We start from the raw sequence: 18613 nt of genomic DNA on the forward strand, positions 1-18613 counted from the left end.
TGGAACTGAGGCAGAAAATAGCTGAGAAATGTGACAAGATAACAAACATTGCAAAGACTTAGTATACAAATCTACAGTCTAGGTCTAGGATCTGTACTATTTCTCAAAACCAGTACGACAGGTAGTTGGAGGTAGCAAACACACACAGGATTAGAACATGAGTAAGATTTAACACATGGGGGGAAAGCTGGACCTGCTATATGGCCTTCTTTTGCTTGTATTTCTTTTTTAGCAGGGAGGACGGAAAGAAAAGGAAACAGACCTCCCACTTATGAGTTCAGTTGCGTTTAGCCTTCTCTGTGTCGTAACTATGAATTTGGAGCAAATTCCGTATTTCTGGGCTGGAGCACAATACTTAGGTTTATCACCTGAACCTACAGAGGTATAGGCAGGCCATTATTTCCCAGAGAAAACAGGGCATGGGCCATTGCCAAAACAAGGACATGCCACATCTGCATCAATAACTCTTTATTAAGAATTCCAACTTTAACAGCAGAAAGCAGCAACAGAAACAGTTCTCAAAATGATGTAAGCCTTATGTCCCTGGCTAGGCACAGGTTTTGCCACAACTAGAAGGGATCTGGAAATAAACTGCAGATTGGGAAGTCAGCAGATGGAGTAGCGTACATATGGGACTTCAACATCCTCACCACTCTCATCGTTGCAGCAGAGCTCAAGCACCAGTGCCTGCACATGGCTGCCCAGCTTTCGCTTTGACACACGGCTCACAATTTCTGTCATTCTGGGAAGAGAGAAGTCACAGAGTTAAAAAGCAAGACAGAAACAAACAGTGAACACTAAGTAGTGAGGCTTCCCACCCCACACCAAGGCTTTCCTCAGCCTGCCAAGTGGCCAACTCACGGTTGATCCAACCGTTCCCTGAGCTTGGTAGCTGGCATGAAAAAGGAGTATAGCATGGATACGCCTTGGGACAGCATGGTAATCTCTAATTTGTGCTCTGTCTGGAAAGGGTGGGAAGGAGAGACAATAGTATCATAGAAGAGTATGAATCACCTGCATAACCAACATCCCTAGGTGGAGAAGTGTAGAAAAGGCTTACCTTAAAGTAATCAAGGAACTGTTTAAGAGTCATCTCTTCACCATTAGGCTGCAGCCCCTGTACCTCAAAGCGATCCCACAATGTCCACTCTTGGTTATAGTACTGTAGGACAAAGCACAGGGGAGTAGAACAGGGGAGGGGAGTTATCCCTGATGATCTTGGTGCCATGAATCAACATAACTTTTTAAGACCAATCAATCACAACTTTCTTTTCTCCCAACCCTCCTATGGCCCCATATCATTGTAAGCAAGCAACAGACATTCCTTTACCAATGAGGCTACATAATACATATTCTGCTCTTTCACTCTCCTCTCACATCCTTTACCTTTCCATTTAGTATCATCTAAGTGGCCTACTCATTACTTTACAAATATGCCAGCCACATTTCTACTTTGTACAATTCAAAAAATTCTGTGACGAATAGAAAAGGGTACAAGAAAGATATAGATAGGCAAATATATAAAGTCTCACCTGGTATGGGGTAGTTTTATATACACAGAGACACATACATACACACACCGTATCCACCACATACACAGCCTCACTCACTGATAGACAAAACCACAAATTTCCATACAAGTATGTCCCCACCTGGTGACGAGGTGGGGCAAGAGGCTCAGAAAAGCTGAAGAAGGGCAGGGCCAAGTTGATAAAGCTGTTCTTGTAAGACTCAAGCTGCTGGTGTCCCTGAACCACCTTATACAGCTCCAGACACACAAGGCCAACTATAGCTGCTGTGGTTGTAGCAATGGCAGGGATGATCTTCCCTGCAATCAGCTTGCTCTGTGAGGCAGAGGATGTAGTCACTAGAGAAGTTCAGGGTCTACATAAGAGTACAAATATGGCAGACTCAACCTTGGGAAAGGATCTAGACTAATTATTACCTTGTGTCGATCTGCAGGGGGAATGTTATAGTTCTCTGCTCGGAGATTAGATGCAGCCACAATGAAATCCATATGAAAGTTGCTGTCATCATCCTTTTGTGATTGGGAAGACAGGAAGAATAGGAGAGACAGAGAGGAAAAAAAGGTTTCTTGGCTACTAAGGACTGAAGTACATTCTACCTCAGTTACCTTGCAGACCAGCCTAAGAATCTGGCAGGCCTGTAATCTCCATAAAAGCGTATGATTGCTTAGCCCATCCTCCTATCCTGATGAAGGCCCAAACCCTCCTAGCACCTTCTCAAAGTTGATGGGGTACATCTTGAACCCACGGAGCTTCTCTGGGCTGGGAAGCATGGCTTTGAGCTCCTGTAGGCGGCTATCATCTGTAGGAAGGGAGGGACATGTTAGTCCTTCAGATCCCAGGCCAGGGTCTCAGTGAAAGCAGGAGACCAGAATGGGGCAGAGGTGTTCAGCAGATAAAGGATTTGAGTAAGACAGACACTATAGGAAAGAGCTGGGGGCAGTGGGGAAGGCAGAGCAGAAAACATCCCAAAAAAGAAAGTAGACAGAGGTAAGAGCATGAAGAGAGACATAAATGAATGATTCTGAGAAACAAAGATAAAAACATTAAGAAAGGATATGGGGTGCCTGGGTGTTTCAGTCATTTAAACATCTGACTTGACTTCACCTCAGGTTATGATCTCATGGTTCACTGCACTAAGTCCTTTCTTGGGCTTCCAGCCTGCATAAGCCTGCATGAGCTTAGAGCCTGCATGTTCTCTCATTCCATCTCTCTCAAAATAAATAAACTTAAAAAAAAGAAAATATGTAGATAGCAGCACTATTCAGAACACACAAGAGGTGAAAGCGCTGAAAGTGTCAATACACTGATGAATGGATGACGATGTGACATACACACACATACATACACACAAATACACAATGGCATGTCAGTCATAAAAAAAGGATGATATCTTGCCATTTGCAATGCCATGGATGGACCTAAGACACATTTACATGAGATACCTGTAAGAATCAACAATCAAAGACACAGGAAACAGAATGGTTGCCAGGGGCTGGGCAGAAGACATCTGTGGAGTTACTGTTTAGTTGGGACAGAATTTCAGATTTGAAAGCTGAGAAAGTTCTAAGCATGTTCTACAACAAAGTTCTACAACAATATGAGTTTACTTAACATTACTGAAAAAAATAATTAAAAACAGTTAACATTTTAAGTCTTCAGTGTTTTTTACCATAATTAAAACAACTGTAGGTTAAGATATAAAAATACAAGATCTTAAAGAATGACACAGAATTTGAGCCTGGATAGCTCAGTCAGTTGAGCTTCTGACTTCGCCTCAGGTCATGATCTCGCAGTCTGTGGGTTTGAGCCATGTCTGGCTCTGCAGTGACAGCTCAGAGCCTGGAGTCTACTTCAGATTCTCTGTCTCCCTCTCTGCACCTCCCCAGCTCTCACTCTCTCTCAGAAATAAACATTAAAAAAAAATGATAGAGAAATGAAGAGACATACAGAAAGATAAGAGAACAGGATAGAAATAAATGTGGAAAAAATTTTAAAAAAGGGGAATTAGGGAGAAATAGAGAGAAGAGAAATACGAAAAGAATAAAAACAAAATCTGAAGACAGAGATGAAGAAGAATGGCAGAGATAAAAATATGTGAAGAATGACATAGATGAAAATCCATGTAGAGTTGACAGCTAAAGAAATATACAGAGAAGAAAATGAGTGAAGGTATCTGGAAAGGGCAATGAGAGATATGAAAGATACATAGGGGAGAGATATATAGAGGAAGAAACAGAAAAACATACACAGAAAAAATACAATATAGAGAAGAGCTTACAGAGCATGAGATATGAGATGAGATAGAGGGAAATGAAAGTTGAGTGTTGAAGGCTAGTTCCAGATGGTGAAATGACAAGGGAAATCTTGAGAAGAGATGAAGACATGGAGGTCAATATTAGGTTAAAACACAGAGAGATGGAAGTTGGGGATATGGATAGGGACATGAGAAAGGAAATGAACAAGGAAAGGTATCAAGGCAGAGACACTATTGGTGAATAGTTTCTCTCTCCCCCAGACAAACACAATAAGAAAATGGAGAACAGGACAACAAAAACGGCAAACACAGGGGCGCCTGGGTGGCTCAGTCGGTTAAGCGTCCGACTTCGGCTCAGGTCACGATCCCACAGTTTGTGAGTTTGAGCCCTGCGTCGGGCTCTGTGCTGACAGCTCAGAGCCTGGAGCCTGCTTCACATTCTGTGTCTCCCTCTCTCTGCCCCTTCCCTGCTCATGCTGTGTCTCTCTCTGTCTCAAAAATAAATAAACATTAAAAAAAAAATTAAAAAAAAAAAGGCAAACACACACATAGAAAAGAGGTGCAAAATTAATTTTTCTGAGAACCAAAATAGGAAAAAGAAACATGGGGAAAAGATATTCATGGAATTTCATGGAATACAGGAAAGAATTTACCTCAACTATCATTATACTGGAGGAAGCAAAGTCCAAAGGACAGTAGCAGTAAAACCTCAGGCTTGGAAACTCAGAACAGAAAAACTTAGCACTAGAGTGGAAACTTGGATGAACAGGAGGTAAGTGGGATAGTGGCTCTAGGCCAACTGGCTAACCACCCTCACCAACAGAGGCACTAGTATTCTGAAGTTCCTGGTCAGACACATGGATCTTGACACCAGACTTGGGGGTGAATTCAGGTACATGCACAGACTGTAGGAGTATGGCCACAGCAGCTCGGTCCTGAGACCCAATCAGACCATAAGTCTGGGCAAAGAGGTTGGCAGCAGCCATCACATAATCCAGATGCAGGGGCTAGAAGGCAAGATATGGACTGGTAAGCACATCAATCCTCGCTTTAGAATCTCACCATTCTTTGTAGCCACCCACTTTTCATCAGATCCCAGGATACCCTAGGAGGAGACTTACATTGCTGACATCAAAGATGAGTGGGTGTGGACAGCGTTTGGGCCCAGACCAGAATAGGGCTCCAGAGCTTGTAAGCTAAGAGGACAGAAAAGGGTTTAGGGGGAGAAGGGCCTGAGAAGAGGCAATCACGACTCTTTATTTAAAATCAGAAGTCTCAACTCACTACCTCCAAGCACTCCCTTTGTGATAAACACAGAACTATTTGTCAATATGTTGTGAAGTATCAGTCACTGTACCAACTTAACTTTAATAAATACAAATTGGTCCTCCAAAAACTCCCAAGAAATAGGTCATCATTATCCCTTCGTAAATGAGGATACTAAGGTGCAGAAAGAAAATATATGATTTGCCCCAAGGTCAAATGAAGCTGAAGCTTCAACTATTTATACTCTTAACTCCAAAGTTTTTCTCCTATGAGGTGTACAGTCCTGAATTGAGAATTGGGTATGACTCATCCTATACTACAGAAAAGGAAAAGAAAAGCCAAATACCTTCCATGAGAAAAACTGGATGCAGGGAAAAACACATATGTGAATGCAAAAATGCACTGCCTCAATCATGTCATGAAATCTCCAGGTCTTGCTGTGCCTGTCACAGTGGGATTAGCTACATTAAGAGCCCTCAGCAAGCTCCCTATTTCCAGATAATGCCTTCTGCCAAATGAACCCAGCAAATATGTAATACCTGTTCAGGTGGAAAGTTGTGCAAAAGCTGGCGAATATTGTTGGAGTACTGACTGTGCCAGTGGTGGTAAGCCCAAGTTACACAGTCAGCCCAGGTCTGTGGCCGCTGTAGCACCAGACTACGCTGCACAGCCTCCAGCATCTCCAATGGTTGGGTGCCTGCCAGCCGCAGTGTCCGTTCCACAAACTTGGAGTCTCTAAAATGAATCAGAGAGGAAATAGGCATGATTACACAAATAGGCCCCACGAATGGGCTTAACTCCATGGAAAGGTTGATGTGTCTCCAACGGAGTCAGGACCAAACCTTCATTAATTTATTCACAAAGTATAGCTGGTGGTGAACCATACAGTGGTTACAGTATGCCTTGGATAGCATGCAGGGGACAGGTGAGGGAGCATTTGGACAGAAGGATTACTCACATGAGGTACTGGTTGACATTTTCTGCTGGCTGCTTGAAGAGACCTTCAAACTCATCCCGAGCCCACTGCAGACAAAGCAAATCAATTAGATGGGGCTGAAAGACAAAACTGAGTTTCTGCAGGAATTAGAAAGACCATCAGTGAATGAATGAAGCAGTTAGGAACAACATGGCTGTGACAAGAGAACAGAGGAAGGAAACCCCTCAAAAGTGGCCCCCACATCACAAGCCCTACCACCTCAACTTAAAAACAAATGACCCTGATCTGGGCAGTGGTTACACAAGTATATAAAAGTATGTGGAAAATTTATTCTTAGAATATATGTACTCTATGTGGTATGCCAAAAACAAAATATGAATGATCCATACAGGTCATGGGGACTGGGCACAAAATAAGATAGAAATTTTGCCTTCTGAGATTTACAAGGTCAGTATAGCCACTGGTGATGTCATCTGTAGCCTAGAGATCCAGATTCAAATGCAAGCTCTGTCACACTTTTGTGTCTGCTGACATAGAAGGTATGCCTTTATCTCTGTATCCTCATTATGAAAACAAACTCTGTAAAAACAGTATCTATTAACTCACGTGTTGAAATGTTGAAAAGAACACGTACGTACATACTTAAAGCTTACAACTACCTAACTCGTAAATACCTTGTGAGAGATACTTCTCTCATCCTACTTTAAAGGTAAGGCATCTGAAGCACGAAGAGGTTAAATCTAAGAGTCACATACTAAATTTATTTTAAGGGATACTATATAGTCCTTCTGCACGCTGGGTACAGCAACAAAACTATTATCTAGGAGAAGTTTTATGCAGGTAGAGAAATGTATTTATATACATATACACACACATTTGTATACATACACATAAACACACATAGGATGGAAACATACATTCTAATGAAGTTTACCAGTTTAAATACATCCATTCTGTACCTGCTGGGTTAGGAGGGAACAGATTAAACTACTTTGTTTTCCTCATTTTCTTCCTACCCCCATACTCCTAAACATGGCATTTAAAGACTGCATTAAGAATCATTTTCATAATACAGTGGTCATTACTGGGTTTACAGAAAACTGGAATTAGGTTAGGTTAGGTTCTGGGTATTGGTTAAAATGACTACGCTCACCTTGTCCATTTACATGATATGTTCACTATTGTATATGTGCATTATACAATTCCAAATGTTAAACATATTTAGTGCAATAGTTAGGAAAACCTAACTATGGACTAAAACTAGAAGTAATTAAGTAACTAGTAGAGATAATAATAAATGAGTATTGTCAGGGCAGATGGGTGGCTCAGTCAGTTGAGTGTCTGACTCCTGATTTTGGCTCAGGTCATGATCTTACGGTTTCTGAGCTTGAGCCCTGCATCAGGCTCTGCATTGACAGAGTGGAGCCTGCTTGGGATTCTCTGTAACTCTCTCCCCCACCCCGATGTCCGTGTGTATGTGTTCTTTCTCTCTCTCTCTCTAAGTATTTTAAAGGAAATTAATTTTATTTAGCAAGAAAATAACATTCTGTTTACAGAGAATCACATCTTCGTTTTTCTGATTTAAATTATAAAAAATACTTTGTTACACAAAATATCTGTCTCTTTGCTTCCAAAATAAAAATTTTTAACCCAAAGATATCATTTACTAAAGCTTAGACTGCAGGATGTAAAGTGAGGAAAAGAGATGTGAAGAAAAGGCAGGTCATTCTGAAGCCTACGTCACCTGAATAATAAGTTTGGTGACTGAGATGCTACCTAGGTGCTTGTCTCTTCCACCTCTCCCTCCCTCCAAGGGTGATCACCTGCAGTGTGTGTTCGATGGCATTGGGGAAGTTCTTCAATGTACAAATGGGGATGGACTTCTCAGGAGGGTCCTGGCTGGAGCTGTAGGACTCTGTCAGGAAGGGGATAACAACCTGCACATTACCCTTTGTCCCCAGGGTTCCTGACTCTAGCAGTGGTTTACGGTAGTACACACAGCGGCAGTCCATGTACATGCCTATGGGAAGATGACAGGGCATGGTAATATTAAAATAGGGCAGGTAGACAGACATTCCCCACAATACCACGTTATCCTGCTTTTGTCCTCACCCTCCTCCAAACTCACGGGTATCCACATTGTCCAGGGCATTGGCAACACCATCAAGGTTTTGGAAGAAGCTGTCATCATAGATATGCTCTGTGTCAGGGCCAACACGATTCTGATGGCTCATTACCCGGATGTGTGGATTTATTTGGCGTACAGCTGCAGCAGCAGTGTCAGATTTCAATTTCTGGGTAGGGATGGAGAAGGGAGTGTCATTCATATTTGCCCAATAAACCTTTACAAAGTGGTTTTGAGTACTGATTTATTTACTGATGGGCAAGATCTAGGCTCTTAGTTCAATAGGCTTCCTGATCTTGCAGTAGTCTATGACAAATGCCACATAGCTGAGGGTGTGACAAATGGAGCAGGCATGAGTGGAAAAGGAACAGTAAAGCACATAGGAAACAATGGATCAGATATCTATAACATCTATTATTTTTTTAGTTAATAGCATCCAGAGTTGGGATACAGTTACCCAAATAAAAACAAGATCCTTGTACAAGTACAAATAGTTCCCTCTAAAAGCCCAAGTCAGGTCACATTCCTCTTTTTGCTCAAAACCCTATACTGGTTCCCACTTTCACATAGGGCATGAGTTGGCCCATATTACTTCTACAACCTCATATCCCACCACAGTCCCCTCTGTATTTCTCTGTTCCTTGATCACAATGAGCAATATTCTAACATCAGGGTTTGGCTCAGAATGTTACCTTTACTTGATACAATCTTTCTTGAGTTATCTTCTCATTCTCCTCTATCATCCAAGTCTTACAGAAATACCACCCTTCCATTGAGGACATCCTTGCCATAGTGAAAACTACTTTCCATGGCACTTCCCTCTCATTCTTGTTTTTCATTGTTGCCTTTGTACAGTAAATTGAACCTTCTAACATTAGCTATATTATCTTGCTATGGTATTTACTGTTTATTACAACCATCCTCAAATGTAAGTTTCTTAAAAAGAGCTTTTGTTATGTGGGGCTACAGCTACCAGTATTTCTTGTATTAAAAATTTTAACTGGCAAAACTTTTAATTATTAGTTGTTTTAAAAATGGAATAATTCCATTACATAGAGTAAATATTATGAAAAGCTTTCCAATACAAAAGTTCAGTCACAAAAGTCAATTTATATCAAAAAAAATTATTTTTTTTAACATTTCAAAAGACAGAGAAAGACAGAGTATGGGGGGGAAGGGCAGAGAAAGAAGGACACAGAATCCAAAGCAGGCTCCAAGCTCTGAGCTGTTAGTGCAGAGCCTGAAGTGGGGCTTGAACCCACTAACCGTGAAATTATGACCTGAGCTGAAGTTGGACACTTAACCAACTGAGCCACCCAGGCTCCCCTAACTAAATTTATATTTTTGCAAATGTTTTCAGTTAACAATCTCTTAGAAGGCAGCTGGATTCTCGCATTTACTACATTCAGTCTGTTATATATTTCCTTGAATAATATAAGAAACATTCAATTCACAGAACTACATTTTAATAACATTTTCAGAGGATTATTGGTATTTAAAAAAATCGAGACTTAACAAGTGATAGTATTTTAAAGTGTAGTTGCAAGGTAAAATCTTGAATCTATACCAAAATCTACTGGTTTGTTTTGCATTTTTAAAAAAAGTTTGTTTGTTTGTTTGTTTGTTTGTTTGTTTATTTATTTATATTTAGACAGGGGATGAGAGGGGAGTGGAGACGGAAAACATCTAAGTTGGGCAGGGGCACAGAGGGACACAGAATCCCTAGCAGACTCCAATGAATCATGAAATCATGACCTGAGCTGAGATCAAGAGTCAGATGCTTAACCAACAGAGCCACCCAGTGCCCATTTTGCATTTTAAATGGATCTCTAGCTACTGCTCAATTGGTACCATCAAGCATTGGTCATTTGGAAAAACTTATGTTATTGAGTTAGGGAAGCCTTCCATTTTCACCTGACAAAATAAGAGTGAAAAGGCAAATAATATCTTAGTAGTCTTGAAACAATTATGATCCTGGGAACTTGACAGAAAGTGTTGTGGACCTCCGAGCGTTCTCACAAGAGCAATGCTATGCTATGCATTCAAAATATCTAGGTCAGTGCATAGTAGCTGGATGAAAAATAAAACTCTGAGGCAGCAAAAATAACACTGAACTTTACACAAGACTTCCAAGATAGATCCTTCTGTATAACCCAACTTCTACAGTCCTACATTAGCAGTTACCAAAGATCAACGTAAAAAAAAAGAGTTGGGGGAGGTATAGAATGGCAAACAAAATGAAAGACATGGTAAATATTCAAATGTCTGCTGAAAGAAACACTGAATGGTAGAAAAAAGTAATGAGGAAAATGAAGAAGGAAAGATAGTTAAAAAGACCTAAGTTATTTAGATTGATGACAAGAAACATAGTAGAAAAGTGAAAGAAATGGTTCAACTACTTGCCCCGTCCACCCACTCACCGTGACATCCCAGGGCCGGAACAAAAACTGTCGGTTCAGATTGGATTTCTCAATGGTGTCCATGTCTGTAACAGTGATTGCCCCCTCACTGCAGCCTAGACCAATCATGGCAAAGTTCTTGAGCAGTTCACAGCCAATGGCCCCTGCGCCCACCTGAGAGTTTCCCAAGAAAAGAGAAAGAGACTGGTTATGGTGAATGAGAGAACCAAACACATGTGTTAGTCCTCACTCTCCCTGAAGATACTGAGAGAAAGAGAATGTAGTGTTACATACTCAAATCCTAAAGTCACAAATACCTATGGTCATCTATGGAATGAGGCACCAGAGAAGAGAATAAAGGCACATACCAGGTCTTCCTTTGCTATGAAAAAAATGATGAAACAGAGGAGATAAAGGTTCAAAACCTCTTTGTGAGGCAAGATACTCCAGAAAACATAGGCCAGAAGCAAGAACAGATAATGGTGGCTGGAGCCCAATGGGATCACTTACCAAGAAGTACTTCTGTTTGCCCAGCTTCTCTTGCAGGTCTGAACCAAATACAGCCACCTGCCCATCATAACGGTTCTGGCACTGAGTCATATGAAGAAAGGAAGATCAGAGAAGAGCTGCCTTGCCAAAGACTCATAATAGTACCTTCCCCATGGGGACCCCTCACATACCGGGAGGCACTTGTCCTCTGTGAGAGCCTGTCTGTCCTCAGGGAGACATTCAAGGGCATCAAAGTAGAGCCACTGCATAATAGGCATAAACTTCCCAGAGCAGGCCTGGAGAGAGGGGAAGAAATGGGCGGTCACCAGCGGTTAATCAGAATCTGACAAAGATGGACAGCCAGTGATGGACTCAAGAAGGTCCTGGCCCATCCTCAACTCTGTCCTTTTTAACCCACACTGACCTTCATTACTTCCTGGGCAGCCAAGCCCCCAATGAAGGCATTTATGGGTGCCAGATCCCCAGCAGCCACATATGCCAGCTTTCGAATGAGGTCTTCATCCAGGCTGTCCTGCCGCACTGCAGGCAGGGCTTGAGCATTTATAGCATGTGCTAAGGTCACCAGTTCTGTTGCATCCTCCTAGAAGGGCAAAAGGAAATTAAGAGAGGACCTGAAGTTAGGCCAACGGTGGGGAAAGAGACAGGGAAAGAGTAGATGGAGAACAGCTGAGGCTATGGGTCAAGGATGCTGGGTGACTTGCCCACTACCTCATTGTGGGGCCGAGGGGACCGGCCATGCTGAGCACAGAACTGGTGCAGGGCCTGGAAGCCAATGTGCAGCTGACCAGGGCGAGAATACTTGGCAAAATCCGTTACCACAAAGTCTGGCTCTGCCAGTGACGCTAGCAAGGATTTCTGTGGGAGAGTAGAGTATGAGCACTACTGAAATTAAAATCCTAGAAATGTGGAACCCTAACCCAACCCCCACATATACTCACAAAGCTGATCTTCTTAGGTACTTTGACCTGATGGACAATGCCTCCCTGGATATACTCAGAGAAGTTGGAAGTGTCGCAGATACTAAAGGTATAAGGACCTATGGGATGAAAAGAATGGAGTATATATCAGTCCAAGCACCAATCCTCCTATTCCAAATCAGAAAACCAACAGCACCATCTAAAGAAGAATGAAAAAGCCATCCTGACCCAGCTCCACAGTAAAAGAACTTATTCAAAATACAACAAAGTGTGTGTGTGGGGACAACAAAATAAGTCACATAGCTTAAAATACATGTAAGTGGGAGTTCTGGATAGAGACAATGGGGTGGGAGGGAGTAAAAAAGTAGTATTTGGAAAAAAATTATGGCCAGTAATTTTCTAAAATCGGGTAAAACTGTAAACCCACAAACATTAAATTCAAAACAACAAACAAAAGAAACATGGAGAAAACTACACCAAGGTACACTGTCATAATCATATTGCCTATAATCAGTGGTAGAGAAAATAAGCACATTACACAGAGAGAAACAGGCAAAGAATGAAGGTATACTTCTTCTGGAAAATAATGGAAGCGAGAAATTACAGCAACATTTTTTAAGAAATAAAACAAAAAAACTGTTAATATACCATTCTACGGTTCACAAAAATGTCTTTTCAAAAACATAGTCAAAATAAAGACAATTTAAATCATTAAAAAGCTGAAAAAATTACCAAGAATGAACCCCATGATTACAACAAATGGTAAAGGGCATCCCTCAGGTAGAAAGAAAACTATCCTAGATATAACTCTGGACCTATGTAGAAGAAAAAATGGTGGCATATGGTAAAAATAGACTTATCTTATTCCTTCAGTCTCTTTAAAATGGTAATTATTAAACCCAAATGAATACATTGACAAATTTATTACAATCATAAAACATAAATGGTGAACCAGAAATTGGGAATATTCTGGCTATAAAAAATAAGGCCATTTATTACACATGAGGTGACAAAGTGTTACCAGGCCTACAGAAAGTTCTGTGTTATATGTTCAAAAGCAAAAAAAAAAAGTACAGTCAACAAACTAAACAGTACATAAAATCAAACGCTAGTGGCATAAACTTCTGCTTTTAGTTTAGTTCACATCTGTTTAGTAAGTTCCCATGGACACATCTCTCAAGTCTTAGCTCAGGTTTCCAAGGCATATCCTTTTAGCCTTTGGTATAATTCATATTACAGATATGTGTCACTTCTTGGCCTCTGGGTCAACCATTTCTTGTCCCCAGCCTTGACATACCCAGGACTTTGATCTCTATGGGACATGTGCCATTTAGTTCATTCATGCCCTGGACCTCTGTAAAGGAGACAAAGTCACCGCTCTCAAATCCATGCCGGGCCTCATCCAAACAGGTGACAACACCAGGGCAGTCCTGGTTGGAAGAGAAGTAGAAATCAGAGGTACGCTCAGGGTACCAGGAGCAGGCAAGGAAAACTACTGCTGCCCTTGCTTGCCAAAGCCCTGGGGCCAATCTCCTTACCTTGGTAACCATAGATACCATAGCACTTAGAGGCTGCTCCCCACTGGAATCTGAAAGGATCATTTCTTCTCCAAAATCACAGAACAACTGCCTGTAGAAGATGACAACAGGACTAGAGCCTGAGACCTATGCACACAGGTACACTATATGTCCTTCAAGATGCAGTGAATACTTGCTAAGTAAACACAGCCCACCACTGCTGGCAATCAGATGGAACTCAGGCCAAATGGGGAAACCTAAACATGCAGTATCAAAAAACCTAGGCTTCTGTTGGCTGGGAGTAGCATGAGTTCAGTGGGAGCAAAACGGTCTTGCCCAGGCCTGGCAAGTGCTGGGGAGAAAGAGGGGCAGGTACTCACCCAAACAGGCCCCGTGTATCTGCCACGACCAGCTTGATTCCATGGCTATGACAGAACTCACCCACCTGCAGCTGGTCCTCCAAAGGAGCGTTGGTAAGAACTACCACCTATACAGAAAAGTATGTTTATGGAGAAGGCTTGGTACTGGGGTGCAGGACAGTTAAGAAAATAAATGAGAAAAGTAGATTGGGGTGGATCAACATTCAGACAGTCCAGGATTGGTGGGCTATCTTGAGTTAAACTTTGCTGGCTAAGTCTTCTTCTAAAAACATTTAAAGGGGCGCCTGGGTGGCGCAGTCGGTTAAGCGTCCAACTTCAGCCAGGTCACGATCTCGCGGTCCGTGAGTTTGAGCCCCGCGTCAGGCTCTGGGCTGATGGCTCAGAGCCTGGAGCCTGTTTCCAGTTCTGTGTCTCCCTCTCTCTCTGCCCCTCCCCCGTTCATGCTCTGTCTCTCTCTGTCCCAAAAATAAATAAACGTTAAAAACATTTAAAAATATCTGTGTATGTCATGCACAGTAAAAACGAGACTCACTGAAGACAAGAATCATCTGACTCTGATAAGAAAGGTATCAAGAGGTACTGGGAAACAGTTTGAAGACTAACAAACTCTTTTATTTGATAAATACCTAATCCTGCCTTCCTACAGTGCCTGGGAAAACAAAAAATGAAACATAACTGTGTTCCCAAAGTGGGGTGTATACCCCACATTCCACCCTCACTAGCTTCAATAAATGAACAAATAAATGACAAAAAAAACCTGTTCAGACATCATCTGTGGGGATCTGTGTCTGATGATTCTACTCCCTCAGGAATTCCAGTACCTCTCTCCTCTGGGAAACCCTACAGAAGTGCATCAGCACCCATCATCCTTCTTTCCATTCTAGTTATTTAACTAACAGATATTTGGAACTGATACTGTGCCAACTCCTATTATGTTCAACCCTCACTAAAAGTCTGAAGTCAGTAGTGCTGTTATTCCTGTTCTACAGACTGAAAAACATAGGCAGATGAACTAAGTTACTCGTTCAATGTAAGACAATTATGAGAGGTAAGCATATACCAAGGCAGTCTGGCTTCAGAGTTTAATGAGGATTGGAACACAAACAGTAGCTCACAATATCTGGCCTGCTGAATACGTGTGAGTTCCCCTGAGGACAGATCTAGGACATAATTCCTGACTGTATCCTTTAGGCCTCCCCACACATAACCTAAACACTGGAATAATCTATTAAGTAAATACTGAACAAATAAACCAGAAACAGAATCTAGGAAAATTAGGCAAGAAGCAGTATGCTCCAAGGTACCTGGAAACCAGTAAGGAAGTCCTCAACAAGGGCCCCAGTATAGATGGTGACAGGCACATAGCTGTTGAGCTCAGCAAGGCGGGGCTGTGATACCTCAGCTCGGTTTTTACCAATGTCCTCCTCCCGCAGGTAGAACTACAAAAGAATACAGGAAGAGAAGTAAATGCAAAACCCAAGGGGGTTGGTACATGGGCAAAGGTAGTAAAAGAACGAGGAAGAGGTACCTGGGAGGAGAGATCAGCCCACTGAGCAGTGCCTTGGTCATGCAGTGTGACAGCTTTGACCCCACCAAGGATGATATTCTTGGCAATTTCCACACCTAGCCCCCGGAGGCCTGATACCAGTACAGTGGATGTCTGGAGATGTCTCATTGCCTCATGGCCCAGCACATACCTGCAAGGTTAAGGGAGATTCTGGGTGATGATGTGAGCCACTCAACACTATCCTCTCTGTGCCCCCTCCCAATCAACATTCCCATAGTTTGCCGCACTTACAGCTGTCGGGAGTAAAGACCCTCATCTATGTCAGTTTCATTGCCTTTTTTCTGCATTCCCTAGGAATGGAGGAGGAAAAACAGTTTCAGAGAGTTAGCAGGAATGTAGGTTAAACAGGTCACAGTCACTTTCTTACCAACCAGCTTGGATCCAACTTATTAGTCTCTAAGGGGAAGACACTCACGTTGCTTGGTCCTAAGGGCATGTTGAACATTACAGAATAGGAAGATGAGCAGTCAGTACTTGTTTCTGGATCAGGCCCAGGTACACAGCGTTTCTTGGATAGTGGTGAGCTGGACATCTGAAGGCAAAGTTTAGAGCTAAGCCAGATGTAGATGATTTCTGTCAGCAGCAACTCTGGGGAATGGAAGGATTTATGTACTAGCAGCACTTTCTAAAGAACAGAAAGATAAAGAAGACATGCTAGGTATGAGTTCTGCTGTGAGGAAGTGGAAAGATGTGGCTGAGCTTGGATAGTTCAGGCTTAAATAAATGAGAAGCTTCTGGTAGAACCTCAAGTTCTCTGGTGTCTCTGGCCAGCAACCTTGTGCCCACAGAGGCTGAGGAAATGCCGGGAAAGAGATCTAGTCTGAGGTAAGCCTGAAGGGGGAAGGGATGTCTGTTAATAGAGGTCCTATGATGCTGAATGCAGAAGCTGTGAGCATTCACAGCTGTGAGCAGGAAGACCTGAAAGGCTGTCAGTGCAGACTATAAGGCACAATAGTAAGGGATACTGAGAGAATACACAACACCTGTTGGCTTTTGAATGCATAAGGAAGGCCAGGGTGAGGTTGAGAGGTGGTAAGGACCAAAATCTGAATAGTATCAATAAGGGTAGATGCTGGTGGAAGAAAGGGTAGCAGTGGGGGAATGCTCTGATGGAAGATAGCTTTGCCCAAACAATTCCTGTCTGGTGTGTTTCTCACAAGGTTTTGAAGGATGATAGCTGGGAGTTATGCGAAAAGAATGCGGGCACCATTAAAAAAAAAAAAATGAAGGGGCACGGGGTGGCTCAGTCTGTTAATCATCCAACTTGGGCTCCAGTCATGATCTCATGGTTCATGAGTTCAAGCCCCGTGTCAGGCTCTGTGCTGACAGCTCAGAGCCTGGAGCCTGCTTCAGATTCCGTGTCCCCCTCTCTCTCTGCCCCTCCCCTGCTCCTGCTCTGTCTCTCAAAAATAAACATTAAAAATAAATTAAAAAAAAAAAGATTCCTCAAAAGTAGACACTGGGGGCTTGTCACTGAAGGGCAGTCAGTGGTGCACCCAAAGGACTTTCATGAAAGATGCTAAGAACTTCGGGAGTTGGGGTTGTGGTTTATTGAGTACAAACACTGGGTCTAGAGATATCCATGAATGTTATGTAGAAAGAACCCTTTAGGAGCAGTTACTAGAAGTCAAATGCAAAACAAATGAACAACTCTCTGCACAGAAAACGCTGGGTCCAAAGTGAGTTCAGTCAGAATTTACAATCAGAGCTGTGAGGAGTCTCTGAGAGAGACCCAGACTCTGATGGTCTGCCATAGACTCTGGTCTCTATTACTTTTCTAGCTTTGAAAAGTGTCTGGGAGGAGAAAGCCAGGAAGCCATATGATGTCTAGGGAAAAAAATGTTAGAAAAAACCTCTTTTGGGAAAATGAGTGTCAAATAGAATGTCCCAGGGTGGCCTGGTCCCTTTTGGAATCTGGGACGACAAATAACCCAGGACTGAAGGATAATTTTATTTTAAAATCCTTAAAGGCATATATTCACTAGGCATATTGAACCTGGTGTCTTAACACGCTAGGTCTGAAAAGGAATGAGTTTTTGCTTAGGTATGTTTGGCCTGAAGCTTTAAAAGCTAGTACCGGATCTTTGGCAACCCAAAGTCAGATTTCTGAAGAGAAATGTAGGCCGGGTCCCAGAATCTGTCCACCCATCCATCAACCCAGGTCAAGCCTGTTCAAAGTTTCCCGGAAAACCTGCCCGGAATGAGGACGCTTTGAAACGCTGTTTGTAACCAATGCAGGTTCCACGAGTCGCTTTGCCGCCAACTCCACAGGCAGACAAAGCCTAGCCCAGCCGCCGCCCTCTTCTTACTCCTCCTCCCCCTCCGACTGGCTAACAAAGAGTTGCTGAGCCGCCGCGTTCCCCTCTCCCGGCGGTCTCTTCCCCGATAAACACCTCCTTTACCTCAACCGCTGAAACAAAATGGCGGCCGCTGAACAGGACGCTCTAACCGGTCGTTTGGTCCTATTCTCGTCGTTCCCCCTAATGAATCACGTATGACGTCATCATTCCTTGTACGTGATTCATTACGTACGCTGCCGGCAGAACGGTACAACTCCATCTGGTGGCTGCCTCCAGTAAAATGGGTGTAAATTGGTATGCAAATAATTCCATTACAGAAAACCCTGGGACAAGAGCAAAGTCGACATAAAACTCACAATTTTTAGTCACGAATTATGCATGGCACTAGGTAATACACAATCCAGGAGAAGTCCGTGCTGAAAAACATTTGCAAACCAGGCAAATGAATGCTAACAAGTAATGAACTTTCCCAGTACGGCCAATGGTTTTTGAAGAGTGTGAAATTTAACTTTAAAATTGCAAATCGGCTACCAGCACTGACAGATTTACACCCCGCCTCTTGAACTCCATCTCAAGAGGAGATGTCTCATTTTCCCCATCTCTACAACATGATAGCAGCATACATATCTTTAGGTCAATACAAGTTACGAGATTTGAAATATTAGTTATATGACAATAAGATAAAATGAAAATACGGTGTTCGTAGAAAGTTTACAACATTGTCTTATAAACAGTAAACACGAAATGTTACTTTTAAATACTTAATAATGTAAAATTCATATATTTTTTATATTAAATGAAATTGTTTATGGTGAGGATATTCCCTGGCATCTCAAAAACTTCCACTTTGGGCTATTATATCAATATAAAGCCTTCACACCCCCTTCCTTTTTTTTTTTTTTTTATTTTTTT

General features: G+C 42.3%; 1 protein-coding gene across 3 annotated transcripts; it reads right to left on the bottom strand.

Moving 5' to 3' along the window:
• Positions 1-451: 451 nt before the first annotated feature.
• On the bottom strand, positions 452-17903 carry LOC115508106 (ubiquitin-like modifier-activating enzyme 1). 3 transcript variants are annotated; one of them, XM_030306500.2, is made up of 26 exons: positions 17804-17903; positions 15817-15933; positions 15633-15691; positions 15363-15531; positions 15139-15273; positions 13835-13941; positions 13476-13566; positions 13235-13367; positions 11959-12056; positions 11729-11875; positions 11424-11600; positions 11191-11295; positions 11021-11101; positions 10532-10684; positions 8115-8280; positions 7810-8006; positions 6008-6072; positions 5589-5784; positions 4905-4979; positions 4601-4790; positions 2240-2328; positions 1946-2038; positions 1653-1844; positions 1061-1162; positions 862-962; positions 452-742 (listed from the first exon to the last, which is right to left on the bottom strand). In XM_030306500.2, the coding sequence occupies exons 2-26, from the start codon at positions 15931-15933 to the stop codon at positions 607-609; spliced, it is 3174 nt and encodes a 1057-aa protein (XP_030162360.1). In that variant the 5' UTR covers positions 17804-17903; the 3' UTR covers positions 452-606. The 3 variants fall into 3 exon arrangements, with proteins under 3 accessions (XP_030162360.1, XP_030162361.1, XP_030162363.1); XM_030306501.2 differs by having other exon boundaries at positions 15817-15989; positions 17804-17893; XM_030306503.1 differs by lacking the exon at positions 15817-15933 and having other exon boundaries at positions 17804-17871.
• Positions 17904-18613: the final 710 nt, after the last annotated feature.

The sequence above is a fragment of the Lynx canadensis genome, chromosome Y (genome assembly GCF_007474595.2).
Source record: "Lynx canadensis isolate LIC74 chromosome Y, mLynCan4.pri.v2, whole genome shotgun sequence".
In the NCBI taxonomy this organism is placed as follows: domain Eukaryota; kingdom Metazoa; phylum Chordata; class Mammalia; order Carnivora; family Felidae; genus Lynx; species Lynx canadensis.

Excerpts from the sequence above, each read along its gene's own strand:
- LOC115508106 (XM_030306500.2), bottom strand. The coding sequence starts at position 15,933 with ATGTCCAGCTCACCACTATCCAAGAAACGCTGTGTACCTGGGCCTGAT. Across the intron at positions 11,102-11,190 it reads CAGAGGACAAGTGCCTCCCG|TGCCAGAACCGTTATGATGG; the intron begins GTATGTGAGGGG and ends CATATGACTCAG. Across the intron at positions 4,980-5,588 it reads ACAACTTTCCACCTGAACAG|CTTACAAGCTCTGGAGCCCT; the intron begins GTATTACATATT and ends CTGTCCTCTTAG.